The sequence below is a fragment of the Orbicella faveolata genome, unplaced genomic scaffold (genome assembly GCF_042242905.1).
Source record: "Orbicella faveolata isolate gen_17 unplaced genomic scaffold, um_ofav_v1 contig_34, whole genome shotgun sequence".
Taxonomy (NCBI): Eukaryota; Metazoa; Cnidaria; class Anthozoa; order Scleractinia; family Merulinidae; genus Orbicella; species Orbicella faveolata.
In genome coordinates, this window is record NW_028301563.1 from 32,760,558 (window position 1) to 32,785,327 (window position 24,770).

The 24,770-nt window shown below is 39.1% G+C and overlaps 1 protein-coding gene and 1 long non-coding RNA gene across 2 annotated transcripts; both read left to right on the forward strand.

Moving 5' to 3' along the window:
- The first annotated feature begins 1,817 nt into the window (after positions 1-1,817).
- Positions 1,818-22,856, forward strand: LOC149105831 (uncharacterized). The gene is made up of 18 exons (XM_089271548.1): positions 1,818-1,944; positions 2,197-2,552; positions 12,084-12,248; positions 12,821-12,931; positions 13,474-13,599; positions 13,979-14,075; positions 14,304-14,522; positions 14,650-15,026; positions 15,297-15,464; positions 15,704-15,814; positions 16,007-16,123; positions 16,557-16,647; positions 16,967-17,341; positions 17,527-17,649; positions 18,019-18,141; positions 19,474-19,608; positions 21,256-21,489; positions 22,280-22,856. Exons 1-18 carry the CDS (start codon positions 1,818-1,820, stop codon positions 22,621-22,623), a joined length of 3,399 nt encoding a protein of 1,132 aa, XP_089127674.1. The 3' UTR covers positions 22,624-22,856.
- On the forward strand, positions 6,646-9,268 carry LOC149105832 (uncharacterized). Its single transcript, XR_016201497.1, has 2 exons — positions 6,646-7,468; positions 7,580-9,268. It is a non-coding gene; the product is annotated as an uncharacterized LOC149105832 (long non-coding RNA).
- Positions 22,857-24,770: the final 1,914 nt, after the last annotated feature.

Sequence of the window (24,770 nt, forward strand, 5' to 3'; positions counted from 1 at the left end):
AAATGGGCATTCTTAGTTCAAAGACTGTTCTGTCACAGCGTGTCTGTTATTCTTTCGGCCGCAATAATACTAAGTGTATTCAGGATCAATAAGGCGTCATTCTCAGAGTGATTTTACTTAACCCGTGAAATAGTTGTTGCACAATTAAATGCTATTGAATACCAATTTCATGGTTTTCTTTTATTAGTTATGACTTTTTTGACTTACTGCTACAGTAGATGTTTCACGGGTTAAATAAAATCACCCTGCTCAGGAAAAGGGCTAAAGAATGATAAAAATGCGTTACCATAGAAACAAAAGGGGAAAAAGTGGATTAAAGAGGCGAGCACTCATGGCACGCTTCCTTACTGTTACAAAATTTAAAGAACTTCCACGTGCACAAGGAAACAAAAACCAACCGGCTAACTTACAGAATGAATTTAATTATTCTTGAACTGAATAACTATACAACTGCCGAGAAACAAGGAAATAGAAAACCGTTCAGTTAATCTCCCTTCGAACACTTCCGCAAAGCCTCTCCAGCCGCAAAAAAACACCTGATTATGTTTAGTGGTCCACGCGAGTACATAGTTCATCACCAAAGTACAATATGCTAAGATAAAAACTAAACACAGTCGAATCTCATTGCATACCATAACCCGTAAGTAGACGCTTCGTGATTTTCTCAGATACGTACAAACACTTAATCTTTAACCTTGTGTAAGCTGACAGCTCTCGTCACAGCTCAATTGTTTAGTGGCCCCACTGTAAGGTCACCACTTACGGAAAGTTCGATTGCATATATATCAAGTGAAGTCTACATTTCTAGCAGAGTTGAAACTAGATTCTACACAAGAGGCTTTCAATAAATACAAAATACAAAATGCGTCAGAGGAAGGTAATGGCAAATTCCGCCATTAGCTTCGATCTAAATTAAAAGAAACGAGACTCGGTCAAAAAAAAAACATAAAATGAACAAACTGGCAAATGATCAAATTAACCAAAAAACATACGCCAATCAATTGAGACCCATCTCCTAATGTAATGATCTGGCTTGTCTTCAAACAATAGTTAGGAGCAACCGAAGCACTTCAAAAGGTCAAAGTTCAGGACGAACAACAAGCGAGTCTTAACACAGCAAAGTAAATGGCGACTCTGACGAAAATAACTTGCCACCCTTTTCAGATGATTTTATCATCTGTACAAGAAAATGCTGGAAGAGAACGCATACGAAGCTTTCAAATCTCTAGTTACTTTATGAGTTTTCCTCTTTGAAAAGATAAGCTAAAATCCGATATAATCTTCTCTATAAGGGGTTACAATTAAATTGTCATGAAAGCAATTCAAAATACAAATAAACTGAAAATTCGCCACAAAGCATAAATTAGAAAAGCGAAAAGCGAACATTAATCGATCAGAATTGAAATGTGTAAAGTTCAAACTGGAAAATTTGATTAACTTAATTTTGGTTTCTTATGGAGGATACGGGGACACTGCTGGGGACTGGGGAGAGGGGACATGGGGTGGGGTCGGTAGTTTTCATTCACAAAGCAACAGCGATAATGATCAGTTCAGTGTTATTTAAAACAATTCTTGTATTGTAAATTGATGGAAATAAAATACGCTCCTCGGATAGGAGAAGTATCGTCAATTTCTAAGGAATCCGTCATATTTTTTTACACTGGTCATTTTCCTCTGCCTGTCATCCTAAACCTCGTCACCTATATGCGTCACCCCAAAGATAACTCATTTTTGTGAACGTGCTGTTTAAAATTTGTTAATATCCTATAATTCGACATGTCTTAACACGTACATTCCAGTCACGCATTGCCCTTGTGATGATTATAATGTGCATGAGAGTGAAGTTCCCTTTCAGTCGGAGCAAGATGTCGTCTGAGCACCAATACGCGATGCACTTCTTTCTCATTTTTTTGTTGGTTTGCCTGGGCATTCCAGCCACTGAAGGTATGGTATCTACTCTCAGTTGCATTCTCTTAATTCAACTTCTCACGGCAAGCTCAGGCGTTTTTATGTCTTGTTGATCAGAGAAGAAGCGAACTGAAAGATGGGGGAGGGGCGCACAGATCAAGGAAATTGAGAATTAAAGCTCTTCCTAAAGCAATCAACATGTCCATTCCTAGGATATCGGCTGCGCATTCAGTTAACTCTTTGTAAGTGCGATCATTTTGAAGAAAAAAGTTTTTTTTTCCTTTACAGCACTCGGATTCAAGGCCGGAAAAGAAAACGTAACAACAAGCTCACCAGGGCTGTTCGGTTGTAAGAAGATTTACTTTCAAACGCCATTTTACGGCGGACAGCAAGTAACGGTTCTCGCCTCAGTTGGCCATACTGTGAAGAGCCAAACCCCTCGGAACGGCGCTGCAGTCTGGGTAGAAGATGTTAAAGCGAGTGAATTTACAATCTGTGTTTTAGAATTTGCTAACGGTTCAAATAAGTCCATTGAGGTAAACTATCTCGCGTTTGAAACGAAATCCCATGGATCTCAAACTGGCACCACATCCTTAAACTCTTGGACAACTGGAACAGAATGTAAGAGGATCGATTTCCAGCAGGTTAGAATTTGTTTTGTTGAGTGGTTTAGAAAGTAAAAAAGATATATAAAAAGTTCATGAAAAAGAGAGCCCTGATTGTGGATGTGGATGTAAGAAAGAAAAAATACAAAATATAAAATATTAACATCGTCAGTTAACCCTAAAAAAATGATGATTACAGTATACGAGTTAATCTCATCAGTATGACAAAAGATGACGAAATAGTATGTAGAAATTGTAGATCAAAGAATTAAACTTGGCCATACACTCAGAAATTCCTCAAAAATGCAAAAAGGACAAACAAGGAAATGCCCAAAAGTTGCCAAATATTGGCGGAAACTGCCTAAAACGGTTTGCCAGTCTTTTTTGTGAGCAGAATTTGTCAACAAGTTGCTAATATTTTTGAAAGGAATTAGTTGCGGAAAAGAGCTTTACTTTATGTAACGAGGTTAGTTACAGCATGAAAAGCGCCGGTCTTGGTTACCAAGGCGAGGTATTTCGCGAAAAATTACGACTCCAAAAACGAGAGTTTGCGTGATCGTTCACCGGTGTGAAAAAAAAAAAAAAACCAAAGTGACCTTTTAATCATGTTGCAAAATCATTACCGCAATCTACGGAGCTAAAAAGAAGCACAAGTCTTTTTCAAAGTGAAAGTGAAGTTTCTCCCTGCTTTGAACTGAAGTACAACTTTTTAGAGAGAAATAAGAAGCCGCTTACGATTCTGAGTACCAGAAAACGACAAAATCATAACGGCTTGGACACGAAAGTGGCCGAAGCAAACGAAGGAAATCCGCGAGGCAAAGTTCAGCAGCCGAAGAAGCTCCAGTGCCAATTGTGACATATGTAGAAGACGAAATGGCAGCTTTCAAGGAGAACATTACCTCCCAACTACAAAGAAAAGCACAGCTACAGTACAGCATTCATTTTGAGTATGTAGACCATGCCATAATGGTCACAATTAATGTTTCTGGTATCATGTTATCCTCCCTCCAGTTAAGAAACTAACATCAAAATATTTTGTATAAGATGGTTCCACTCGGGCGAAATACACTTGCAAAACTTAAACGGCCGTGAAACAGTTGTACTCAAAGCCTACACGACGACTTTCATCCGCTTAAAATCTCCGAGCTGAAAGGTCACGCTAACTCAGATTTAACTGCAAGTTACAGCCTCTGGAAAAACGACGAAGGATGTCAAAGAAGCTGGCTGGGTTTGCATTTAGTGCTACTTCCGGCTTAACTGGGGCATCGTTGAACAACTCCCCAGTTAATATTTCTATCAACTTCCAATCTGGTACAACGACAGTTCTCGATCGGTAAGCTTTTCTGCTACGACAAATACATTTCGACTTTTTATTCTTGACTCGATGTTCTTTCGAAGAATTTGAAAATTGAAAATTTGGCTGGTATTGAAATTTTAATTTGAGTGTAAAAATAGTTCTTACTTAAAACTGCCCGTTTGCTCAACGTTGTTGAATACCAGTCAGTGCTTTCTGGTTTCACCTCGGGATTTGTGCGATATCGGTTCCTCGCGTGAAATTTAACGTGGAAATCACGAGTCAGGTAATCAATCTTCTTTACTGAAAATTGTCAATCATCTGCCCTTTTCAAACGTGACTTGTGCAAACGCTGACCATTAAAATATAGCGTGAGAGCTCAGCAGAAAGTATTGGAAGCAAATAGCGTCAGGGTATAAATATCTTAACTCGGAATATTTCTCAATAACTGAAGGAGCACACTAAACAGCCGCCTCTCTTGATGAGAGGTTGCCTCAAGTAAAACAGTTGTAATTCAAAAGTTGCCAAGCAACATAAGGCTAAGCGTAAACAGAAAACTGTTTCAATGATCGAAGAATATGCTGTTACTATGTTGAAGTTTGTTGAAATTAAGAAGCGCTTATCAATTGAGACTAACTACAAAGGTTATTTTTCCTTATCAAACACAAATGATCCTAATGCGAAAGATCAAAACCGATTAACAAAAAGCTGATTAGTGGTTTTTGGACTTAAGCGTATTTTTCTCCTTTTGAATAATTAAAATATCCTCGGCTGGCTCTCATTGTGAAAACATTTACACTTTCTGCGCCGTGTAACGGGTTGCGTGACTCACTTTTATATATTAATTTTTTATTTGAGGCATTTTGAATTTTTACCATCCCAAACGTTCGGTCAGTTTTTGAAAAGAGCTGTTGCAATCTCAAAATGTCTGTAAGTTGAAGAACATTTGAAGGTTCAAGCAAGCATTTACGTCATTTGCATATTCTGTGGTGTCACATACTTACAGCATCACGTTACTTATTGCGTTACTCTTTTTGCCTTGTTTATCGACGTGATCTTTCCTCGCGTTTTTATTGGGCAGCGCTCTCAGCTTACATTCTGGTCTGTATTAGCGTCACGAGGTAGTTGGAATTTTCAATCGCTAGGGTAGTAAGAGCTTATTTTTTTCACCAAAAAATGAATCTAAATTTATCGGTTACACTGGATTCGGTGGACAAGATTCGCTCAGCGATAAGCGAGTTGCCTGGCAGCCGTAAAGAAGGCAGAAAGAGAAAGGAAAATGGCCGAAATCGAGGCCCAGTCGGCCCTCCTGTTAGAGCGAGAAGAGAAAAACAAGAGAGAGGAAGAAATGGCCTTCGCCCGAAAGAAACGTGAGGAAGAGGCGCGGATCGCGTGTTTACGCTTGGAGCAAGAGGCAGCCGTGGCACTGGCCAAAGCGAACGCGATGGATGAGGAACTCGCTCCCACTTTTGCCAATGAATTCCAGAAACCAGATTTGCCACTCGTGGATCCATCCCAGCGTGTGCGAGATTTCATCGAGGCACATATAGATGAAGAAAGCACTCGAGGGACTCATCCCAACGTAAATTTCAAGGAGGAGCAAACCACTGCTGAGAAGTTAAATCCTTGAGCAGCACAGCATATTAAATCAGCTTTCAAATAGGAACGCCCCACCCCCAAGAAGTTAGATCCTAAACCTACAGAGTTTACTCCATTGCAAATTGAAAGCACTGTCTCACCTACGGATCTCAAACACCTGGAATCTTTTATTCAGTTTATGGCTGGACGAGACAACCGCCCAGAAAACTACCGCACTTGGAAAGCGTCATTTGAAAACATGGTGAGAGATGTGAACATCACAGCAAGTGAAACGTTAACCCTGTTAACCGAGAATACCACCGGCCAGAGAGTCAAGGAGATTTGTTCAACCCCTGCGCAATGCCTATGTAGAGAATCCTGACGAGGGTTTAAGAGCATGTCCACCAGAGGACCAGGCAGAGGTGATACATGCCATCTCACCGATTTCAGTGAAACTTGGCCAGATTGAAGGGCATACCCAATAACTCAAAAAGCCAAAACGGTTTCAAAATTACAATTTTCCGGGGGGAGTTACACCACCCCCCTACTTTTTTCACATAAATTTCTTTAAATACTACACTAAATGAGGGTAAAAGTAGGGGGCTCTTAAACCTGAGCAATTCATCCAATTCAATTGTGGCTATACATGAGTGTAGATTAGTCCTACATGAGTTATGTACGGGAGTTTCATGTAATTTGATTGATTACCTGTCAATCAATGTAAGCTAATAACTACCCATGTAAAATGGCATAGCAAAGTATGGTGATTTTGAGGCCAAATATCTCCTGTGGCCAAGTCCCTCCCAAAGAGATATCTATACCACGGTTCATTTCCACCTTTGGTCTGTACGAATTATCAAAAAAATTTTTGGGACCTGCCATTTTTTGTTCGCAGATCGAGCTCAAACCCTGCACATCTTGCACAAGATTTTAGTTTAATGACTGACATCGTAAAAGTTCCTGCACAAACCGCACCCGTAGATTAGCCATAACCCCAAGATGGAAGCTCAAATATTGAAAAGCAACGTAAAGACAATAAAGTTTGAAGTTCCAGTGAAGCTCTAATCGGTATAAAAACAAAGACAACCAAGTGCGGTTTCAGAACACTGATACAGCGGCTGTTGCGAGCCTTCAAATGCATTTAAAAGTCTTTAGATAACAAATTTTCACTTGTTATACCTTCTCGTCTTCCTAATTCACTCTTCTTAAACTTGAGATTTTCTCTTGATAACGTTATCGCTTCGCCGGAACACTCCATGACATTCAACTTCGTACACCATATCGAAACGATACGAATTAGTGCTTAGTAGCCAAGCTTTGAAATGTGGAGAGGAGTCTGGGCATCACAACACACAAGAGGACACCTATTTACTTTAGAGGGATACTACGTACCATCAAGATCTTTGAACGACTACAGCAGGAGAAAAACTTCACACAGACGAGTAGTTGGATAATCCAATGGATAAATGTTGCTTTAAAAGTGATAGCAGTCGCAGCTAAACTAGAAGAACTAATAATGATAATTATTTACAATGCTAATAATTTTATCAAAAAGGATCAACAGTGCATTATAATTCTCAAATACTAAACATTTTAACGCTAATTGGGCATATACTCATCTCTTCTGCAGTTAATGAGCTGTGTAACCAAAGGCATGTATTCCTCATCTGCCTCTTCAAAACTCTCTTTCAAAAATCGACTCGAAAATCTCTTGGAACCGTATCTACGTATAAAATACTCTTGTGTTACCATAACAAACTAATAGATAACTGAGTACACATGTGTAATACCTCACCTGATGGTTCTTCCGGTGGTAACAAGAATCGCACGTGCGCTTGTGGATCAACAATGGTGCTGTCAGCCTTCTCCATGGGTAGGTCTGCTGAACTTTGTTCCTCTCTCTGCTCCTGGGGCGGTGAAGCATTTGCCACGAATTTCATGGCAGCTTGATGTTTCCCACGACAAATTCTACAAATACCTGTGTACATAGAATATGACATCATTTATTTGTAAGGCCAGATTTTCTCCGCTTTCTGGAACACTGACTGGTAATCGAGCTTATAATTCTTGGAAACAAATCAAGGTAGGAATTCGTACTTTAGCTGGATTCGAAGATAAAGAGACAAAGCAGTTTACCCGCTCCAACGGGGACAACAACATTCCATTTATTCTTGATTTCCTTTGCCATTCGCAGGTTAACACCCCTCTCCCTCTTACGCTTACGATTTCCATGGAGTGGATGCTGACATTTTATCGAGGCCTTGAACTTGACGCCTAACTGATCCCGGTGTTTTGGACAAATTGTGAAGTCACGGCCGCCTTCATCAAACAACCCCACGCGTGCAAGAATTTGTTCTTTCTCAGAAGAGACACTTGTTTGAGATACAGAGATTTGTCGAAGATGAGCACTTATATCTCTAGCAAGAGCTCAGAGAAAGAAGCTCGTTTCCTTGGGATAAAATATCGCAGTGAGAGTCACAGTGCGAGGCAAAGGAACAGGAAAGATTAGACATTGTTTTCACAACGTAAAGGTCACGAAGAAAATAACTTTGTTGTGCGAAGGTCCCACTTACAATCGCAGACAAAGTTGTTTACTTTTCAGTGTAGACGTAATCATTTGGCGCACGAAACATCACAGTTCATGTTTCGCTGAAGTTTTTAAACAATAAGTTCAAGAACAATTTCACAAAAATATATTTAATAATAGTCGTTAAGAAATGCTGTTAAAAAGAAAAAGGAAAGGTACTTTGAAATAAACAAGGCGAGGAAGTGTTTTATTTAAGCTGAAAATGGACAGTAACTATGAATGTCCGTAATTTTCTGTCTCGGCTTATTGGAGGAATAGTTTTCTGAATTTTTTCAGGGAATGTCGGGTTAATTTCTTTTTTCCAAGTTCAGGGTCATGAAATTGTTCTTGAACTTACTATTCAAAAACCTCGGTGAAACATGAACTGGGATATTTCGTGACGCCAGATAATTATCTTTGCGCCAAAAAGTAAACAAAGCAAGAAACCTCGGCGCATCAGTGAAAATGTTTACAGTAGGAATAGTAATTTATTTCCCCCTTTCGATCAATTTTTTTGCCAGTCAGAAACGCAAATGTTTTTGGGAAATGCTAACATTTTTTTTCGTTTTATGCTGTGATGTTCTCAAGTCTCTCAGTGAACCTGCAAACGATATAACGCACGTGAAAATTATCGCTCGGCTCATACACGTTATGTATGCGTAATAACACTGTGCGGTATTGAAAAATAGTTTTTTCCTTGGGTAAGTCGGCCTTAATGTATATTTTTCTTTAATTATTATTTCCAGTGAATTTTAGAGGGGATCGGTAAGGGGGTTAAGTAGGGGGTCAGTTGACCAGGGGTCAGTGTTTTGTCGTAGCCCCTCTATTACGCGTTGTGATGCCCAGACTCCTCTCCACATTTCAAAGCTTGGCTACTAAGTACTACTTCGTATCGTTTCGATATGGTGTACGAAGTTGAATGTCATGGAGTGTTCCGGCGAAGCGATAATGTTATCAAGAGAAAATCTCAAGTTTAAGAAGAGTGAATTAGGAAGACGAGAAGGTATAACAAGTGAAAATTTGTTATCTAAAGACTTTTAAATGCATTTGAAGGCTCGCAACAGCCGCTGTATCAGTGTTCTGAAACCGCACTTGGTTGTCTTTGTTTTTATACCGATTAGAGCTTCACTGGAACTTCAAACTTTATTGTCTTTACGTTGCTTTTCAATATTTGAGCTTCCATCTTGGGGTTATGGCTAATCTACGGGTGCGGTTTGTGCAGGAACTTTTACGATGTCAGTCATTAAACTAAAATCTTGTGCAAGATGTGCAGGGTTTGAGCTCGATCTGCGAACAAAAAATGGCAGGTCCCAAAAATTTTTTTGATAATTCGTACAGACCAAAGGTGGAAATGAACCGTGGTATAGATATCTCTTTGGGAGGGACTTGGCCACAGGAGATATTTGGCCTCAAAATCACCATACTTTGCTATGCCATTTTACATGGGTAGTTATTAGCTTACATTGATTGACAGGTAATCAATCAAATTACATGAAACTCCCGTACATAACTCATGTAGGACTAATCTACACTCATGTATAGCCACAATTGAATTGGATGAATTGCTCAGGTTTAAGAGCCCCCTACTTTTACCCTCATTTAGTGTAGTATTTAAAGAAATTTATGTGAAAAAAGTAGGGGGGTGGTGTAACTCCCCCCGGAAAATTGTAATTTTGAAACCGTTTTGGCTTTTTGAGTTATTGGGTATGCCCTTCAATCTGGCCAAGTTTCACTGAAATCGGTGAGATGGCATGTATCACCTCTGCCTGGTCCTCTGGTGGACATGCTCTTAAAAGAGGCTTGGAAGAAATTAAGTGAGCGCTTCGGTTCGAATGCAGTCGTAGCTCAAATGCACCTTAACAAACTGACAATGTTCCCCAAGATCGAACCCAAGGATAATAAAGGCCCACAGGAACTAGGAAATTTGCTGCTCGAACTGGAATGTGCAAAGAATGATGGAGGGCTCAGTGGTCTAATAGTACTTGACGAAGCGGCTTTCCTAAAACCGTTACTTGTTAAACTTCCTGATGACCTTCCTGGAAGATGACAACGTCACGCTTACCGATATAAAGTTAAGAAAGCCGCAGACTATCCTTCATTAAGTCAATTCGCTAAGTTCATCCAAGAGATATCAAGCAGACGAAACGACCCTTACTTGGCAATAGAGAACCCTGATAAGAAAAATCTTCACTCCCCAAGAATTCCCTTCAAGCCACCTTAACCTCCAAACTCAGGTGAGGGCTTCACAGTGCAAAAGACGGAACTCTCTGAAAACACTCTCAGCGACCTTTTAATCATGTTGCAAAATCATTGCTGCAATCTACGGAGCGAAAAAAACAGCAAAAGTCTTTTTCAAATAAGAAGCCGCTTACGATTCCGAGTACCAGAAAATGACAAAATCATAACGGCTTGGACAAGAAAATGGCCGAAACAAATAAAGGAAAGCCGCAAGGCAAAGTTCAGCGGCCGAAGAAGCTCCAGTGCCAATTGCGACGTATATAGAAGACGAAATGGCAGCTTGCAAGGCGAACATTACCTCACCAACTACAAAGAAAAGCAGAGCTACAGTACATCATTCATTTTGAGTATGTAGGCTATTTCATAAGGGTCACAATGTTCTAGTTAAGAAACCATCATCAAATATCTTGCATAAGATGGTTCCTCTCAGCTGTTATAAACTTGCAAAGCAGACAAAGGGCATCGCCTCAACCGCGTCGTTGGATGACAAATTCACAAACTCTAGCGACCGTAAAACTGCAGTGAGTCATATTTAAAGCTTACGCGACGACTTTCATCCGCTTAAAATCTCGGAGCTGACTGGTCAAGCTAACACAGATTCAATTTTACGTTACAACCCCTTAAAAAACGGCGAAGGATGTCAAACAAGCAGGCTGGGTTTGCATTTAGTGCTACTGCGTACATTTGAAGCGGCTCCGGCTCCACGCAAGGTTTACGAGAAATTGCGATGTCAACAGCGGGCCTGCTTCGCCATCAGCAGTCAACGCAACAATCACTTGTGATTTACAGCGAGAGCTCTCGGTTGGCTGTTTACCGTGGGGCATCGTTTAACAACTCCCAAGTAAATATATCTATCAATTTGCAATATGGCACAACGGTAGGTTTTTCTGTTGCGAGAAATACATTTTGGCTAGTACTCATTATTCTTTCGAAGAACTTGAGCACTGAAAATTTAGCTGGTATTGAAATTTTAATTTGAGTGTAAAAATATTTCTTACTTAAAACTCTTTGCTCGACGTTGTTAAATATCAGCCAGTGCTTTCTCGCTACGCTTTCTCGAGCTCGTTTCACTTCGCGATTTGTGCGATATCGGTTTCTCGCGTGAAATTTAACATGGAAATCACGAGTCGGGCAATCAATCTTCCTTACTGAAAATTGTCAATAATCTGTCAATTTCAAACATGACTTGTGCAAATGCTAACCATCAAAATATAGCGTAAAAATACAGCAGAAAGTATTCGAAACAAATATTTTTTAGGGGATAAATATCTGAGTACGGAATATTTCTCAATAACTGAAGAAAAACACTAAAAAGCCACCTCCCTTGAAAACAAGTTGCCTTAAGTAGAACAATTGCCTTGTAATTCAAATAAAGAGTCCGAAAAACATAAGACTAAGCCTAAACAGAAAACTTTTCATGTCAATGCAATCGCAAAACATGAATAAAATGTCACTATGTTGAAAATTGTTGAAATTAAACAGCGTTTTTAATTTATCAATTGAGACTAACTAAAAATATTATTTTTCCTCATCAAACGCAAATATTCCTAATGCAAAAGATCAAAACCGATTAACAATAAGCTGATTAGTAGTTTTCGGATTTAAGCGTATTGTTCCCTTTTAATTAAAATATCCTCGGCGGACTCTGATTGTGAAAATATTTACACTTTCTGCGGCGTGTAACGTGTTGCGTGACTCACTGTTAAATATTAATTTGTTATTTGAGGCATTTTGTATTTTTAAAATGCCAGAACATTTGATGGCTCAAACAAGCATTCACGCATTCTCTCATTATTGGTCATTTACATATTCGCTGATCTGTTCATGCGGTCATTCACCCAGGCATGCACTCGATTAATTTACTAATCTAACTTCTCTCGTTATTTCATTTCAGCGGTTTTCTACTCCTCCAACCATATTTGTAACTGCTAGCCACCAAGTTCCCAAGAGCCCTCAGGATGCCATGGCCGTGTGGGTGGAGGAGTTGCGCGTGGTCAATTTCAAAATTTGTCTCAGAGAAGCAAAGATTTTCGATGGACCCCATAAAGGCATAAAGATAGTGAGTAAATTTAAATTTCGTTTTCTGTCAGTCGTCAGTCTAATGAACCATGCTCTGCCAAAGATATACACTTCATCAAAGTTGAATGAAAATCATGATGACCCCTGACTAAAGAGCAGCATTCTAAAATTTTTACATCCGTTACGATGTTACCAAATATATCAGAGGTCAACTTCCCATGTGACGTGCCTGATCATCTTCCATTTTCAAGCTGTTCCAGATGAGTCTTTTTTGTACCAGTATGAAACATCAATCGTTGGCTTTCAAAAGAAAACAATACAAAGAAAATATGTGTTTGTTAGCTCTTTAATAAACCTCAAGCTACTTGTAGAAACCATGTGGTAGAAAGCGTTGACTGGAAGCAGTTGAATGCAAACACAAGGAGAGTTGTTTCTTTTATAGATTTTTTCCTGAAAAAAGGCTAATTATCAACATCTTACCGGGTTTGCGTATCTTGCCGATAATTTCATGTACTCTTTTACGTTGGTTAAAACAGTCCTTAATTGTGCATGTTTTTATCTCTTTCATAATTGCCAGGTTTTATCTACAATTTCTTTCTTTTTTTTCTGCAGAATTGGATGGCGTTTACAAATCTGAGTGTTGACAATTTTACCATAACCGACAGTCTCGTGTTTACCAATACAAACTCACCATCTGATCAGGATAACTACGCTTTCTGTCAAGTAAGAATAATTATTGCCAGCCCGCCGCATTATTGTTTCTTATCTAAATCCTCTTTATAATAGGGCATCAAAAGGGCAACAACAGCAACGCTTTCATATCAATGGAGGAAGTTAAAATTGACTGTTAACATGGAACTATTTGAACTCTGGACCCACAAAATCTGTCATAAATAGTTTCTGAGACCCAATTTTATCTTCGGTGATCAATTGATCAAACATACTTTTCCTCTTGTTCAAACAGATGACCTGTACCTCTTTAAAACTTCTATTTTGACTCGTTCTTGTTAATCTGCACCTCTTTGGTTCTAGGGCTAGGGGCATTGTTTGTGGTGTATACCTATTGTTTCGTTTGGCCAATCATGAAGACCCTTGTAAACGGTGCAGGTCGGCCCTGTTCAAATCAAAGACGCTGTGACTTGGAATCTAAACATTGGAATCAACGCATTATAAATACCAATACGGATTATTTATCAGCTTAACCTCTAAAAGAGTCTCGCGGAAATACAGTCCATATTAAATTATTCTTTTCTTTTACATTGCAGATAGTGAACTTCACAAAACCATTTTATGCTCGTCCTGTTGTATTAGTGACGCCAAAACGCACTGACAACAACAATAATGCTAATCTTTCTGGGTCACGTTGTAACGCTGTCACCGCTTGGGTTGAGGTAAGGAATAACTCTTGTGATCTTTTTGTAAGTTTAGCAAACACTCATAAGGTAATGGCACAAATATTCCAAGTTCCTCGGGACCCGTGAACATTATATGACATTGCGTAACAACATAAATATAACAGTTTATACGGGAATGTAACATTCGCATATAACAGCTCGAGGTATGGAAGTAAAATTCGATAAAAATAATTACTTGAACTCTTCTATTTGTGACTTGTGTTTCTATGCTGTTTCGGGGCCGTTTCAAAGCGATTTCAGCAAGTTTTTGTTTCGCTGTAACTTTCGTTTATATCCGTTTTTTTTTCAAATACTATTCCGGCGGACGTTAACAACATGAACCAGACCGGGTTTAATTCTTTTTTGTTTTATTCAGCATACATCTACAACTGATGCACAAGTGTGTGTGAAGAATTACAACAGCGACGCCAACAATAAAGATGTTATCACTGTCGACTACATGGTCACTGGAGGTAGGCAAAAAGATTCCGTCTGGAGATTGAAAAATCACCCGGTATATTAAGATTCTCTTTCCCGTATCCCCTTTACCCCTCAGCGGTGTTGTTCATTGCAATAATATTTATAAAACCTTGCAAACCCACACTGGGAAGACGGAAGTGTGGATAACTATCAAGCAAGCGTGTACTACAAGATCAAATCGTTTCTTCGCAATTGTTCTGATTGTTTCTATCTCTTGTCAGACTTGGATCCTTACATCGACGTGACATGTCATTATCACTGCCTGTGTAAAGCGTTTGGACCAAATGATGCTCGCTGCGTTGCTGTTGACAGTTGTCCATCCTACCAAGAACCAGTCTGCTCATCCAATGGCACAACATACGACAATGAGTGTTTGTTTCGACAGGAAATGTGCATTCAGCGACTGAATTTCTCTGTGCAACACCCTGGTAGTTGTGAAGGTTAGAAATTGTTTTACTCTGAAATTTCTGACAATGTCGAAGAAGATGATGATCATTATGATGAAAAAACGTGAGAAGTTTAAATCGCTTGTGCTGATTTGTGTTTTGTACCGTAATTTTCTTAAAGGATTTCCTTTCCAGCGGGGTCGCCGTCACATGCCACACATTCCTTCACTCGGATATTCTCATTGTGAAGTAATTCGCCTCAAGCCTTATGTGTTTTATCCTGACAAATCACTTGAAGTTCAGATCACTGTCAATCATATTGACACCAGTGACAAGTCATACGTACATGACGCCGCTGTGTCGTGGGTTGAGAATGTCAGTTATGATCGATTCACTGCGTGTGTGATGGCGGCAGGCTACAATGAGCGAAAATCAAAAGCTAACGTGACAGTTGATTGGATGACGTACCAAGGGGCTCCAGCGGGTGGTGTTGCCGGGGAAGAACGGATATCACAATGGTGGACTGGAACGACTTGTAAATCTGTCAATTTTCCATCGGTAGGTACTTTTTCGTTTCATTTTACAACTCAAGTTCACGAAGAATAATTTCAAATAACTTACACTTATCAGATTTAGTTCAATATAATACTGTATGATTTCCCTTGGACTAATGGGACGAAAATGTCACCTATCACTCAGCCATTATAGCACTAACCCGCACTGTTTCCAAATCCTCGTTACTGTTAAACAGCACTAGGGCAACAGCAACAACAACATCAGCAAGCTGAACGTCAACGGTAACAGCTTGTTTTTTCGTTTTCTATGCAGAGTAAGTTTTCAGTGATACCTTCAGTGTTTGTTACCGCAGTGCACTATCGTGCAGGACTCAAGCGTGACGCTGCCAGTGTGTGGATTGAAGACATCACGCAATCCTCCTTTAAAGTTTGTTTGAGAGAGCTTCAGAACTACGCAGGATCTCACGACGATGTTTATACTGTAAGTGTCTGTACCTTTTTTTATGTACCAACCATAAGGTACTGAGAGATCTTTATCACTTACTTTAGCCACTTAACACTGGTCTTTTGCATTGGCAGCTAGGTCTCTAGCATACTTCACCATGGAGACATATAATTAAGAAATAGAATCTTGATTTAGACGTTTGCTTATGGATATCTCACTTAATACTATTTCCATCTCAATTTTCTAGTTAACATTTATTTATTTTTCTCTTTTAGAAATGGTTGGCGTTTTCTTCGCTCCACAAGCCTCTTTTTACAGAACATAGTTCAGTCTATTTTGCTAACGCCCAACATCCACCTGCAGATTACAACAATGCCTATTGCAAGGTTGGTATCTTTTTCGTCTTACAAGAGAGCTTGCCTAGAATTAATTTTTTAAAAAATTTAAGAGTTAGTGTACAGACCCACAGAACAGCGCCAATTTAAACAATACTCACTCAGTAAGTTGTTATAAAATTCAGTTTGCTAGTGGTCAAAGTTGAATAACACCCCGCTTACTTAATGAGAGTTTTTCTCTAGGATATCCGCTTTACTGAAAAGTACAACAGCACCCCAAATGTGTTTGTTTCCGCGAACCATTCGTCTAGCGGTGAAAATCGACAACCAGTACACAATGGAATAACTGCTTGGGTGGAGGTAATTCTGTTTCTTCACTTTATTAAGCATTTCCATTTAAACTGCATTTTTGTGACGCCAGTCGAACCAAATCTCGTCTATTTGAAAGAGTTCTTGGCTTCTTCCAATTTTCTCAGGGGGAACATCAATGCAGAATTAGTTTCGTACCCTTTTACATCCGTTATTTTCCATCAAATTAAATGCGGGGAAAATCGTCAAATACAAGATGGCGTCTCCAAGACAGCCAAGAAAGTTGAGAGATACCTACTAGATGCAAATGATATGATATTGATATGTCTTACTAGAACGAAAACCCAAGGGAGGTATGAGTTTGCTTTTTCTTCGGAAGATTAAATAATATTTCAGAATATCACCGTGAGCGTTGTGAAAATTATGTTTTCGACCTCATTTTAGAAGACCACTGATTATTTTTGTTCTTTTTTTTCTTTTGCAGTACATCAATACGACCAGTGTGCGAGTTTGTTTAAAAGAGTTGTACGACACAAAGTATGATCCACTGTCTATCTCATACACTGTCCTTTCAGGTACGGACGAAATAATTCATCGTTAATTTTACTAATGTCTTGATCAGTAGTTTAGCTCATTTAGTATTCATATTTTAGTAACTTTTCTCACTTACGCTGTTAAAAATAAGATTTTATCAGGCCATTTCTTGAATTTGATTGTTAAAAGTTAATTTCATAACAAATGACGTCCAATGTTTCAGTCAGGAGTAAAAATAGCAAAACATTTGAAGGTTTTTCAGAAACATGACAAGCAACTATTTCCTTTAATAACTTTCACTTAAGACGTTCTTAATGATTTCTCTTACTTTTTATGGATTTATTGTTGTTTATATTACAGACATTTGCCAGCCAGGATGGACTTACTTTGGTGGTTATTGCTACTTTTCAAACCCCGCATGCGCCACATGGTTGACTGCTGAGTCAAACTGTTCTGAGATGAACTCTGATCTGGTTACAGTGCACAACCAGGAGGAAAACGTATTTATTCAGCACCGTCTTGCTGGCGATAGATCATGGATAGGGCTGAATGACCGCAGTGTTGAAGGCTCTTTTGTGTGGACAAACAAAGAAATTAGCAGTTTTAGGTTTTGGGCTCCAAAGCAACCAAACAACTGGAACAACGAAGACTGTGTGCACACTCTTGGCGTGAGGCATGGATACACTTGGAATGACGTGCCATGCGATAACTGCTTCAACTTTACTTGTTTTACAGGTGATAAATCTGTTGTAATCTTCTAATAAAAAATAGCAGACTTCCCAGAATTTAGCCAGGAATAATCTTGCGCGCTCCAAAAGGTTCCATGGTTCAGTTTCAAAACAATTTCTTACAAGCCAGTACTTAAAACATTATTCGTGCATTTGATGACTATTTCATTTTTTCCGTATTTAATTTTGCAGATCTAGAGGAATGCTCCACCAACACTCATAACTGTGACGTGAATGCAGATTGTGTGAATACCGTGGGCTCATATTCCTGTAAGTGTAGAGCTGGATATACCGGAGACGGAAAAACTTGCAATGGTAAGAAATCTACCAACCAACCAATACTGAAACAAACAACATTTGATGTTGATACTGAATTTAATAACAATCTCACTTTATTTTCAGAAACTATGAAATTTCTCCTGCATTGTTAGGTTTGAAAGAAACTGTAATCAATCGCTCTTGTGTAATGAGAAGGCTGATAGAAAAAAGGTTCAACCATGTAATAACTTTATTTTTTAACAGTTTCGATGCCTGCACCAGTGGTTTATAACCAGGGTAATATAAATCATCCAAAAACAGAGAATGAGTCAGAGAGCTGTATGCTTTTTTTTTAGTTTCTGTCAAATGGTCAGACTAACGCTAACTCAACGTTTATCCATATTTACTCCTTTAATCTTGTTTTAGACATAGACGAGTGCTCTTCAAACTCTCATAGCTGTGATGTGAATGCTGTTTGTAACAATACTCGTGGATCTTACAGTTGCGCGTGCAAACCTGGATACTCAGGAGATGGCAAAAATTGCACTGGTAAGTTATATCTGCTTAATAAGAACTAAAACAATACCGCAAAATGAAATGACGCCACATGAAAATCAAGTTATACGCCTACAGTGTGGGACGAGTTTTTTCTGGTCCTAAGTTTCGCGATTTTCAACTCCATTGTCGAAATTACACAAACAAGCCTCACATGCAGAATCTTGTTGAAGCCATTTATTTAAAACGTCTCTTTAACCAAAACGATGAAATTGCCCATGGTAAAAGGCAGGTGTGACGTCATGCGTGGTCACATGACTCTCGGACCATGTGCTGTGTTGATTAAAACATGGAGTTGTCATTCTTATAAAGACTGTTTGCCGTCTTTATTACCTCTTGTTTGCGCTCTCAAATAGCGTAAAATTACAGCAGGTGTAGCTGCTAAAACTTGACAGAAAAAGATCATCTGAAGGCACTACCAGCCACACTGGGGCAGGACGTAGTTGTTCCAGAGTGACTGGCTACTCGATTGCCGTGGGGGTAAAGTCTCTATACGAGCCACTCATGCCACCGCGCCAGAGCTTTTCCCGGTTTCTGCGTAGCAAGAAGCGACTACGAATATTTCCATTCACCCCTCTATGGGACGCTAGTCCATCGCAGGATTAACCCTAACATTTAGTTCGCCGGTACCCATTTAAACACCTTGGCGGAGAAGTTAAGTGTCTTGCCCAAGAACACAACGCAGTGTCTCCGGCCAGGTCTCGAATCCGGACCGCTCGATCCTGAGACGAGTTCATTACCCAGGCATGAGTCTACCGTGCCTTATGGCGCCTTACAACTTACCATGTAGTTCAACTAAAAACGCAGCAAATGCAACTTTCTCAACATTACAGAATTCACGGATACCCAGCACGAAAAACCAGTCTTTCACCATCCCAAAAATTAGTTCCCGCAAAAACAACCAAAATATATCGCCGATCCGAAAAATTAAAAATGTCGTGCCACACGGTAACCAATTTATAGTATGTAAAATATATTTATGATTTTGAATGAGCTTAGTCTCGTTTTGGACGTAACATAAAAAAAAGAATTGATGTTTATTTTGGCTCTATTCACGGAAAAAACCTCAAGGGTATAAACCATAGATCCCAAAAAATGACATTTTTCATTTGTTCTTTGGAAAACGGGTTCTTTTGATGTGCAAACATGCTCTATTGGCCAGGAACATAAATATGGCCGCCATGACAACGCTCTAGAACAAGGATTATTTGCCTTAACAGGTTTCATTAATAAACATGGTAAACGTCTAATCGCGACACGTACTATAAAAATTACGATAATTTATGTTTGCTCTCTTTCTTCTTCCCTGTTCATTATTACCCACAGATATCGATGAATGTGTCAGCGGTGTACACGACTGCCACCGTTCAGCTTCATGTACGAACACTGTAGGATCCTACACATGTACGTGTAACCATCCTTTATCAGGAGACGGAAAAACCTGCAGGTACACCGCGGCAGGTGAGTATTTCACGTCAATTGTGCTTCAATTCAGGTTGCAGTGGTTAGAATTAAGTTCAACTTGTCCACCAAAAATTATGTCAAAAAACAAAAAAAGACACTGAGATTTCGCCTTCACTAATTCATCTCAGCTGTCGATGTTACAAATTCGACCCGCTCAGGGACCAATAGTAAGTAAGTAAGTAAGTAAGTAAGTAAGCGAGTGAGTGAGTGAGTGAGTGAGTGAGTGACTGAGTGAGTGAGTGAGTGAGAGAGTGAGTGAGTGAGTGAGTGAGTGAGTAAGTAAGTAAGTAAAGACTTTATTTAAAGAGGGTAGCACTAAAATAGTATAAAAATACTAACAAACCAGTGGCCCTCTAAAAATTATGTACAATACAGATGTTAAAACTATGGCATAACTATGAGATAATATAACGAATAAAAATACGAGAGATAAGAGATAAAATCAATTAAAAGTACAAAAAGTATAACTAAATCACAGAATAAAATGATTTAAAAGCTGCTGTTTCTTCAAAATTTTTTTTCCAAAGAGAGTTTCTAAAAGAATTAAGCGACGCTATTTTTCGCATTGATAGCGGTAAGCTGTTGCAGGCTTGACAGGCAGTCACAGTAAATGTTCTTCCTCCTTCAGTTTTACGTTTGATAACAGGGCGAGCAATATGGAAGTTGGCATACTAGTCTGCCGTAAATGAGTGTCGCTAGTAAGCTTAAGTAAACTTTTAAGATAGGTTGGTACATGCCCCTGTAAACGCTTGTATATAACACAGCATTTAGTTAGTTTAGCCTGTTCGAAAAATGGTATCCAGTTTAGTTTATTGAACAGTTTGACGGAGGAGGCTTGACAATGGACGTCCTAAAATAACTCTAGCAGCCCTCTTCTGCAACTTTAGAACACGGTTAAGGCAATGTTTATCACAACTCGTCCAAACCACATTTACACAATCAATTACTGGTCTTATCACGGTGTTATAGAAAATTTTAAAAACTAAGACCAATCAGATTTGTCTTTTCATCTTGGATCAGTTTGTCATATTGCAAGGTCTGTTACTGTTGTAATTAAAAGAAAACGCGACTCAGTAATGTTGTTTGCTATCTCCTCGCTACTACAGACACGCTTTGACATTAACATTAACCACACTTACAAACGACAGGGGTGGGGTGTGGAGCGGAGAGAGCCCACGTGGACATTAAGGATTAAAAAGAATTTTTAAAATTTAAATATTTACAAAAGCTGTCAAATTTCGTGACTTTATCTGCCCCTGGTTTTCCATTGAGAATTCTGAGGTCGGCGCTGAGCATTAGTGATGATATTACGTTTTCCTGATAAATACATTCCGAATATTTTCCTGTTCAGGATTTAAAATCGTCTGTTAAGAGTATTGATCACTGCGACCCAAAATTTACAACGAGATATTCCAGATAAAAAATATTTTAAGTTGCCCGGTGGAATATAACGACCACATATAAAATCTTTCCGAACAATCAGTACATCCAGTTTAGTTAGCGTCACATTTACGGTGCAAGCAATGATGGCGAAGATGACAGTGTTATTAATTCTTAGCAAAACCAACTCTCAACATGGTCCACCAAAACAAATGCTAGGTACAAAATGGATCCAAAGAACATTCTTATATTTTATTTTTGCAGCGGGTCTTAAATATTCCAGCATTGTGGGAAACAGCCAGAATTTTTTGACATGGCTGGATAAATGGTTAAAGCCTGTGACTCGCCAATCCTCGTACTGGAATCGCTGTTACCAGGCAACTGTAAATGGCTGGTCTTCCTCTACCTTCCATTCAAAGTGTGACGGCAAAGGTCCATCTGTCACAATCATCCGTGTTGGAAAATATATTTTTGGAGGATACACAAGTCTGTCATGGGGTAAGTGACATGATCAATTTCATCTTATCACAGGCCACCCACGCTCAAGCTGTGAGTCAGCCATGATCATATAACACAATAGCGGTCACGTAGAAATATGGGAAAAGAGTTTTGAAAAGAATTTAAAACAAGCAATATTTACAATATGGTTTGGGATAGTTAAGTGCTAGAAAATTCTTAACAAAGTGCCTTATCTTACTTCCATGGTGTATTACTTGCTGTGTTTACGCGCCTCTTTTCTGATTCGTGACGGTTTTAGGGAGATATTGGGATGGAAGAACTTTATAGGAAGCGGTACAACCGCTTCGAATCATTAAGCAAGGAAACAAAAAAGTTTAATACCAACGAATGGCAAATAAGTCAATGATACTAAGAATTCCCTGGACAACTCATCGAGATAAGCAGGCCGATAGAAACACTAGCATTTTATACGGCATGGTGTTCCTGGCTAACTGACAGCTTTACAGCTCGATATTAATTTAATGAAATTTATAAAACAGGGCATGAAACTCATGTTCAGTCTAAAATCGGGGCAGCTGTTTCCAGTCTCCCACCGGGCTTGCTTATCCCAGAATTGAAATTATGAAAAACTTAGGAGACATTTAACATACAGGAACCAGACAACTTCAGATTAACACTACAAGGAATAATGCCGAGCTACGAATAATAGTAAAATTTTGCGGGCCAATCAAATTAACGTTGTCGGTAATACCTCATTACCAAAATGTTCAAAGTGTCAATAAACATCATTAATGTTGGACTTCTTTCTTCATTGTGTATTTCAAATTAGGTTATAGTTGTGGATATCGCTACGATTCAGCAGCCTTTCTCTTCTCATTGGTTAACAAGCCTGGTTGGCAGCCGCTAAAGCTAGACCAAACAGGAAAGTATAGTTCTTCCAAAGCACATTCCATGTACAGCTGCCCTTCCTATGGGCCAACATTTGGAGGAGGACACGATATTCACGTTGCCAACAACGCTGCATCAAACAGCAACTCATACTCAGAGCTTGGACACACCTACAGCCGGCCAGCTGGCTACAGATTCACATCCTCCTTCTCACGGTCATTTCTGGCGGGTACTCAGTACAACTTCCGACCTGACGAAGTCGAAGTCTTTTATGAAACTACCTGAAGAAATCGCGGAGCATGCAGTCTTAGTTTTACACACCCTGTACAGAACAACTAAACCTTTGCAATTATATAAGGGTTTTAGAAACTGTTGGTAAATCATAGAAGAGCAATATAATCAGAAAATTTCAATATCACCGATGATATGTCAATCAATAGGTTAGTACAAAATCGAGTAGTCACGTATCCTTAGTCTAAGATAAACAGTTTACTTTGAGCGGCTTCCTTGTTTGGTAATTGCCAGGGAAGTATAGTTTTATGGCTCTGTGTTATAACAAGCTAAAACGTTTGCCGAGCTAATGACTTCTGCGAGAACTGAATTTCCTTTAAGACTTTCACCTCAGTCACGGTAACGAGGCGATAGGAGTAATGTTTCTCATTAGAATTTCTTACTCTATGTTTTAATTAATACACATATTGTTTATCCACCAATTGAATAAAAGTAGATAACGCGTGTGTGTCCAGAGTAAAACCTTAGCGGCCGAATGAAAAAATTTAACGTTAAGTGACTAAACTGAATTCGAAGTTTTGCTCGATAAATCCGTTCACATCTTGAGTAAAATTTGGGCATCAGTCTTTCTGGTTTCACAAATTATGGTCTGTAGTTGCTGAACTACATGTGGTTCAGTAAAAAATGAACAATGCAGTAGTTTATACCCACGCTATAACTTGTACATGCGCTGAACCGTGAAATTATCCCTTAAGAAGGAGAATCTTGATGCTGAGTTTCAATTGATTGAATTCCACGAACATCATACCAGGATAAGTTGCAAGTTACATGATTCCAGCTGGTTTTGATTTCTTATCTTATTCAAGTGAAAGGGATTTAGAAAAAGCTATATTGAGATAATATGATAGAGTAGGCATTTTTTGTATGTAGTAATTATGAATTGTCTTTTTGGAGTGCTGACGTAGAAAATAAATACGTGTCAGACACACCGTTATAAAAACTTGTACCAATAAAATAGAGCAGGGTGAAAATAACGCGTTGTTTTGTGTTTGTGTTCGTTCATATCGAGGCGAAAAGAATTTTTTTTAATCACTTTTATTCTGAATTGCCAAAGTCTAATTACCTCTGTTAAACCTGCCTTTAGGGAAATCATGGTAGTTATATTTAAAGTTTGCAATGAAGTCTTGAACTTGTTTCGGTACAACATGTGGAAACAACTCTTCAGACGGTGATCATAGTGACGACTGTGCCAACAATCGCTGAGATAGACCTCAATTCTATCTCAGCGATCGTAGCGCGACGGTTGACCATGTAATTTATCGCCAAGCGTCCTTAACTTTTATAGCAAGTAAGAGTTTAAAACTTTCTTTTATTTTAAATTTTGCATCAAAACTTGCTCACGACTTAACAACGATTTCAAATTGACTCGTTTCGCTCTCGACGTGCGTCAGAAATTTGAAGCAGTTAACAAAGTGATGTTAACAACTTCCACAAGAGGCTTTTCTTGGAGTCATGACACTCATCTTTGGACACTGCCGTCTTCAACGAGAGGAAACCGCTCGTACGAGCTTACTTGTCGTTGATTAAAAAAAAAAACAATGACAATAAAACGATCGACAGCAAACGGGGTTATAGCGCGAGCAATAACGAACAGAAGACAACGAAAATTCAGTAAAGAAAAGCAATCGGATCTGATTACAAAAGATCTTAGAGAAATATAAATAGCCTGCTTGAACAGATCGCCTGGGCAGGATGTCGTGAGAAGAACTGCCTTACCTTACCGGGAAATGCTCGAAGACTCTTTGCCCATTCAATAACAGTTCAAAATTCAGTTGAGATATAATAACTAAAAGCCTTCTCGTCCGGTCTATGCTTTATCATATCGCTGAACACGCGTTACAGCGAGCAAATGATTTCCCTAGTAAGTCGATCCCCCGGGGGGGGGGGGGGTACTTTGGGAATTTCTGAGTGGGGACGTGCCGCTGGGACCCTGGAACCCTTAGCCTATACCAGAGCTAGTTCAACTGAATTCTGCTACCCTATACTAGAATAAACTCCCCCAATCCCCCCATCTATCGACACTATTGAGGCTGATTTGCGTAAATCTAAACTCGCCAATTTGATTTTTTATATTTTTGAGTGGCAATTCCTGGTTTCCTTAGTCTAGATAAAATCTTCAACAAACTAGTCAGTATTGGGAA

Bases quoted from the DNA above. Each gene is read 5' to 3' on its own strand.
- LOC149105831 (XM_089271548.1), top strand. From the start codon at position 1,818: ATGATTATAATGTGCATGAGAGTGAAGTTCCCTTTCAGTCGGAGCAAG. The intron at 16,124-16,556 runs GTAATTCTGTTT...TTTCTTTTGCAG, and splicing joins GAATAACTGCTTGGGTGGAG to TACATCAATACGACCAGTGT. The intron at 17,650-18,018 runs GTAAGAAATCTA...ATCTTGTTTTAG, and splicing joins AGACGGAAAAACTTGCAATG to ACATAGACGAGTGCTCTTCA.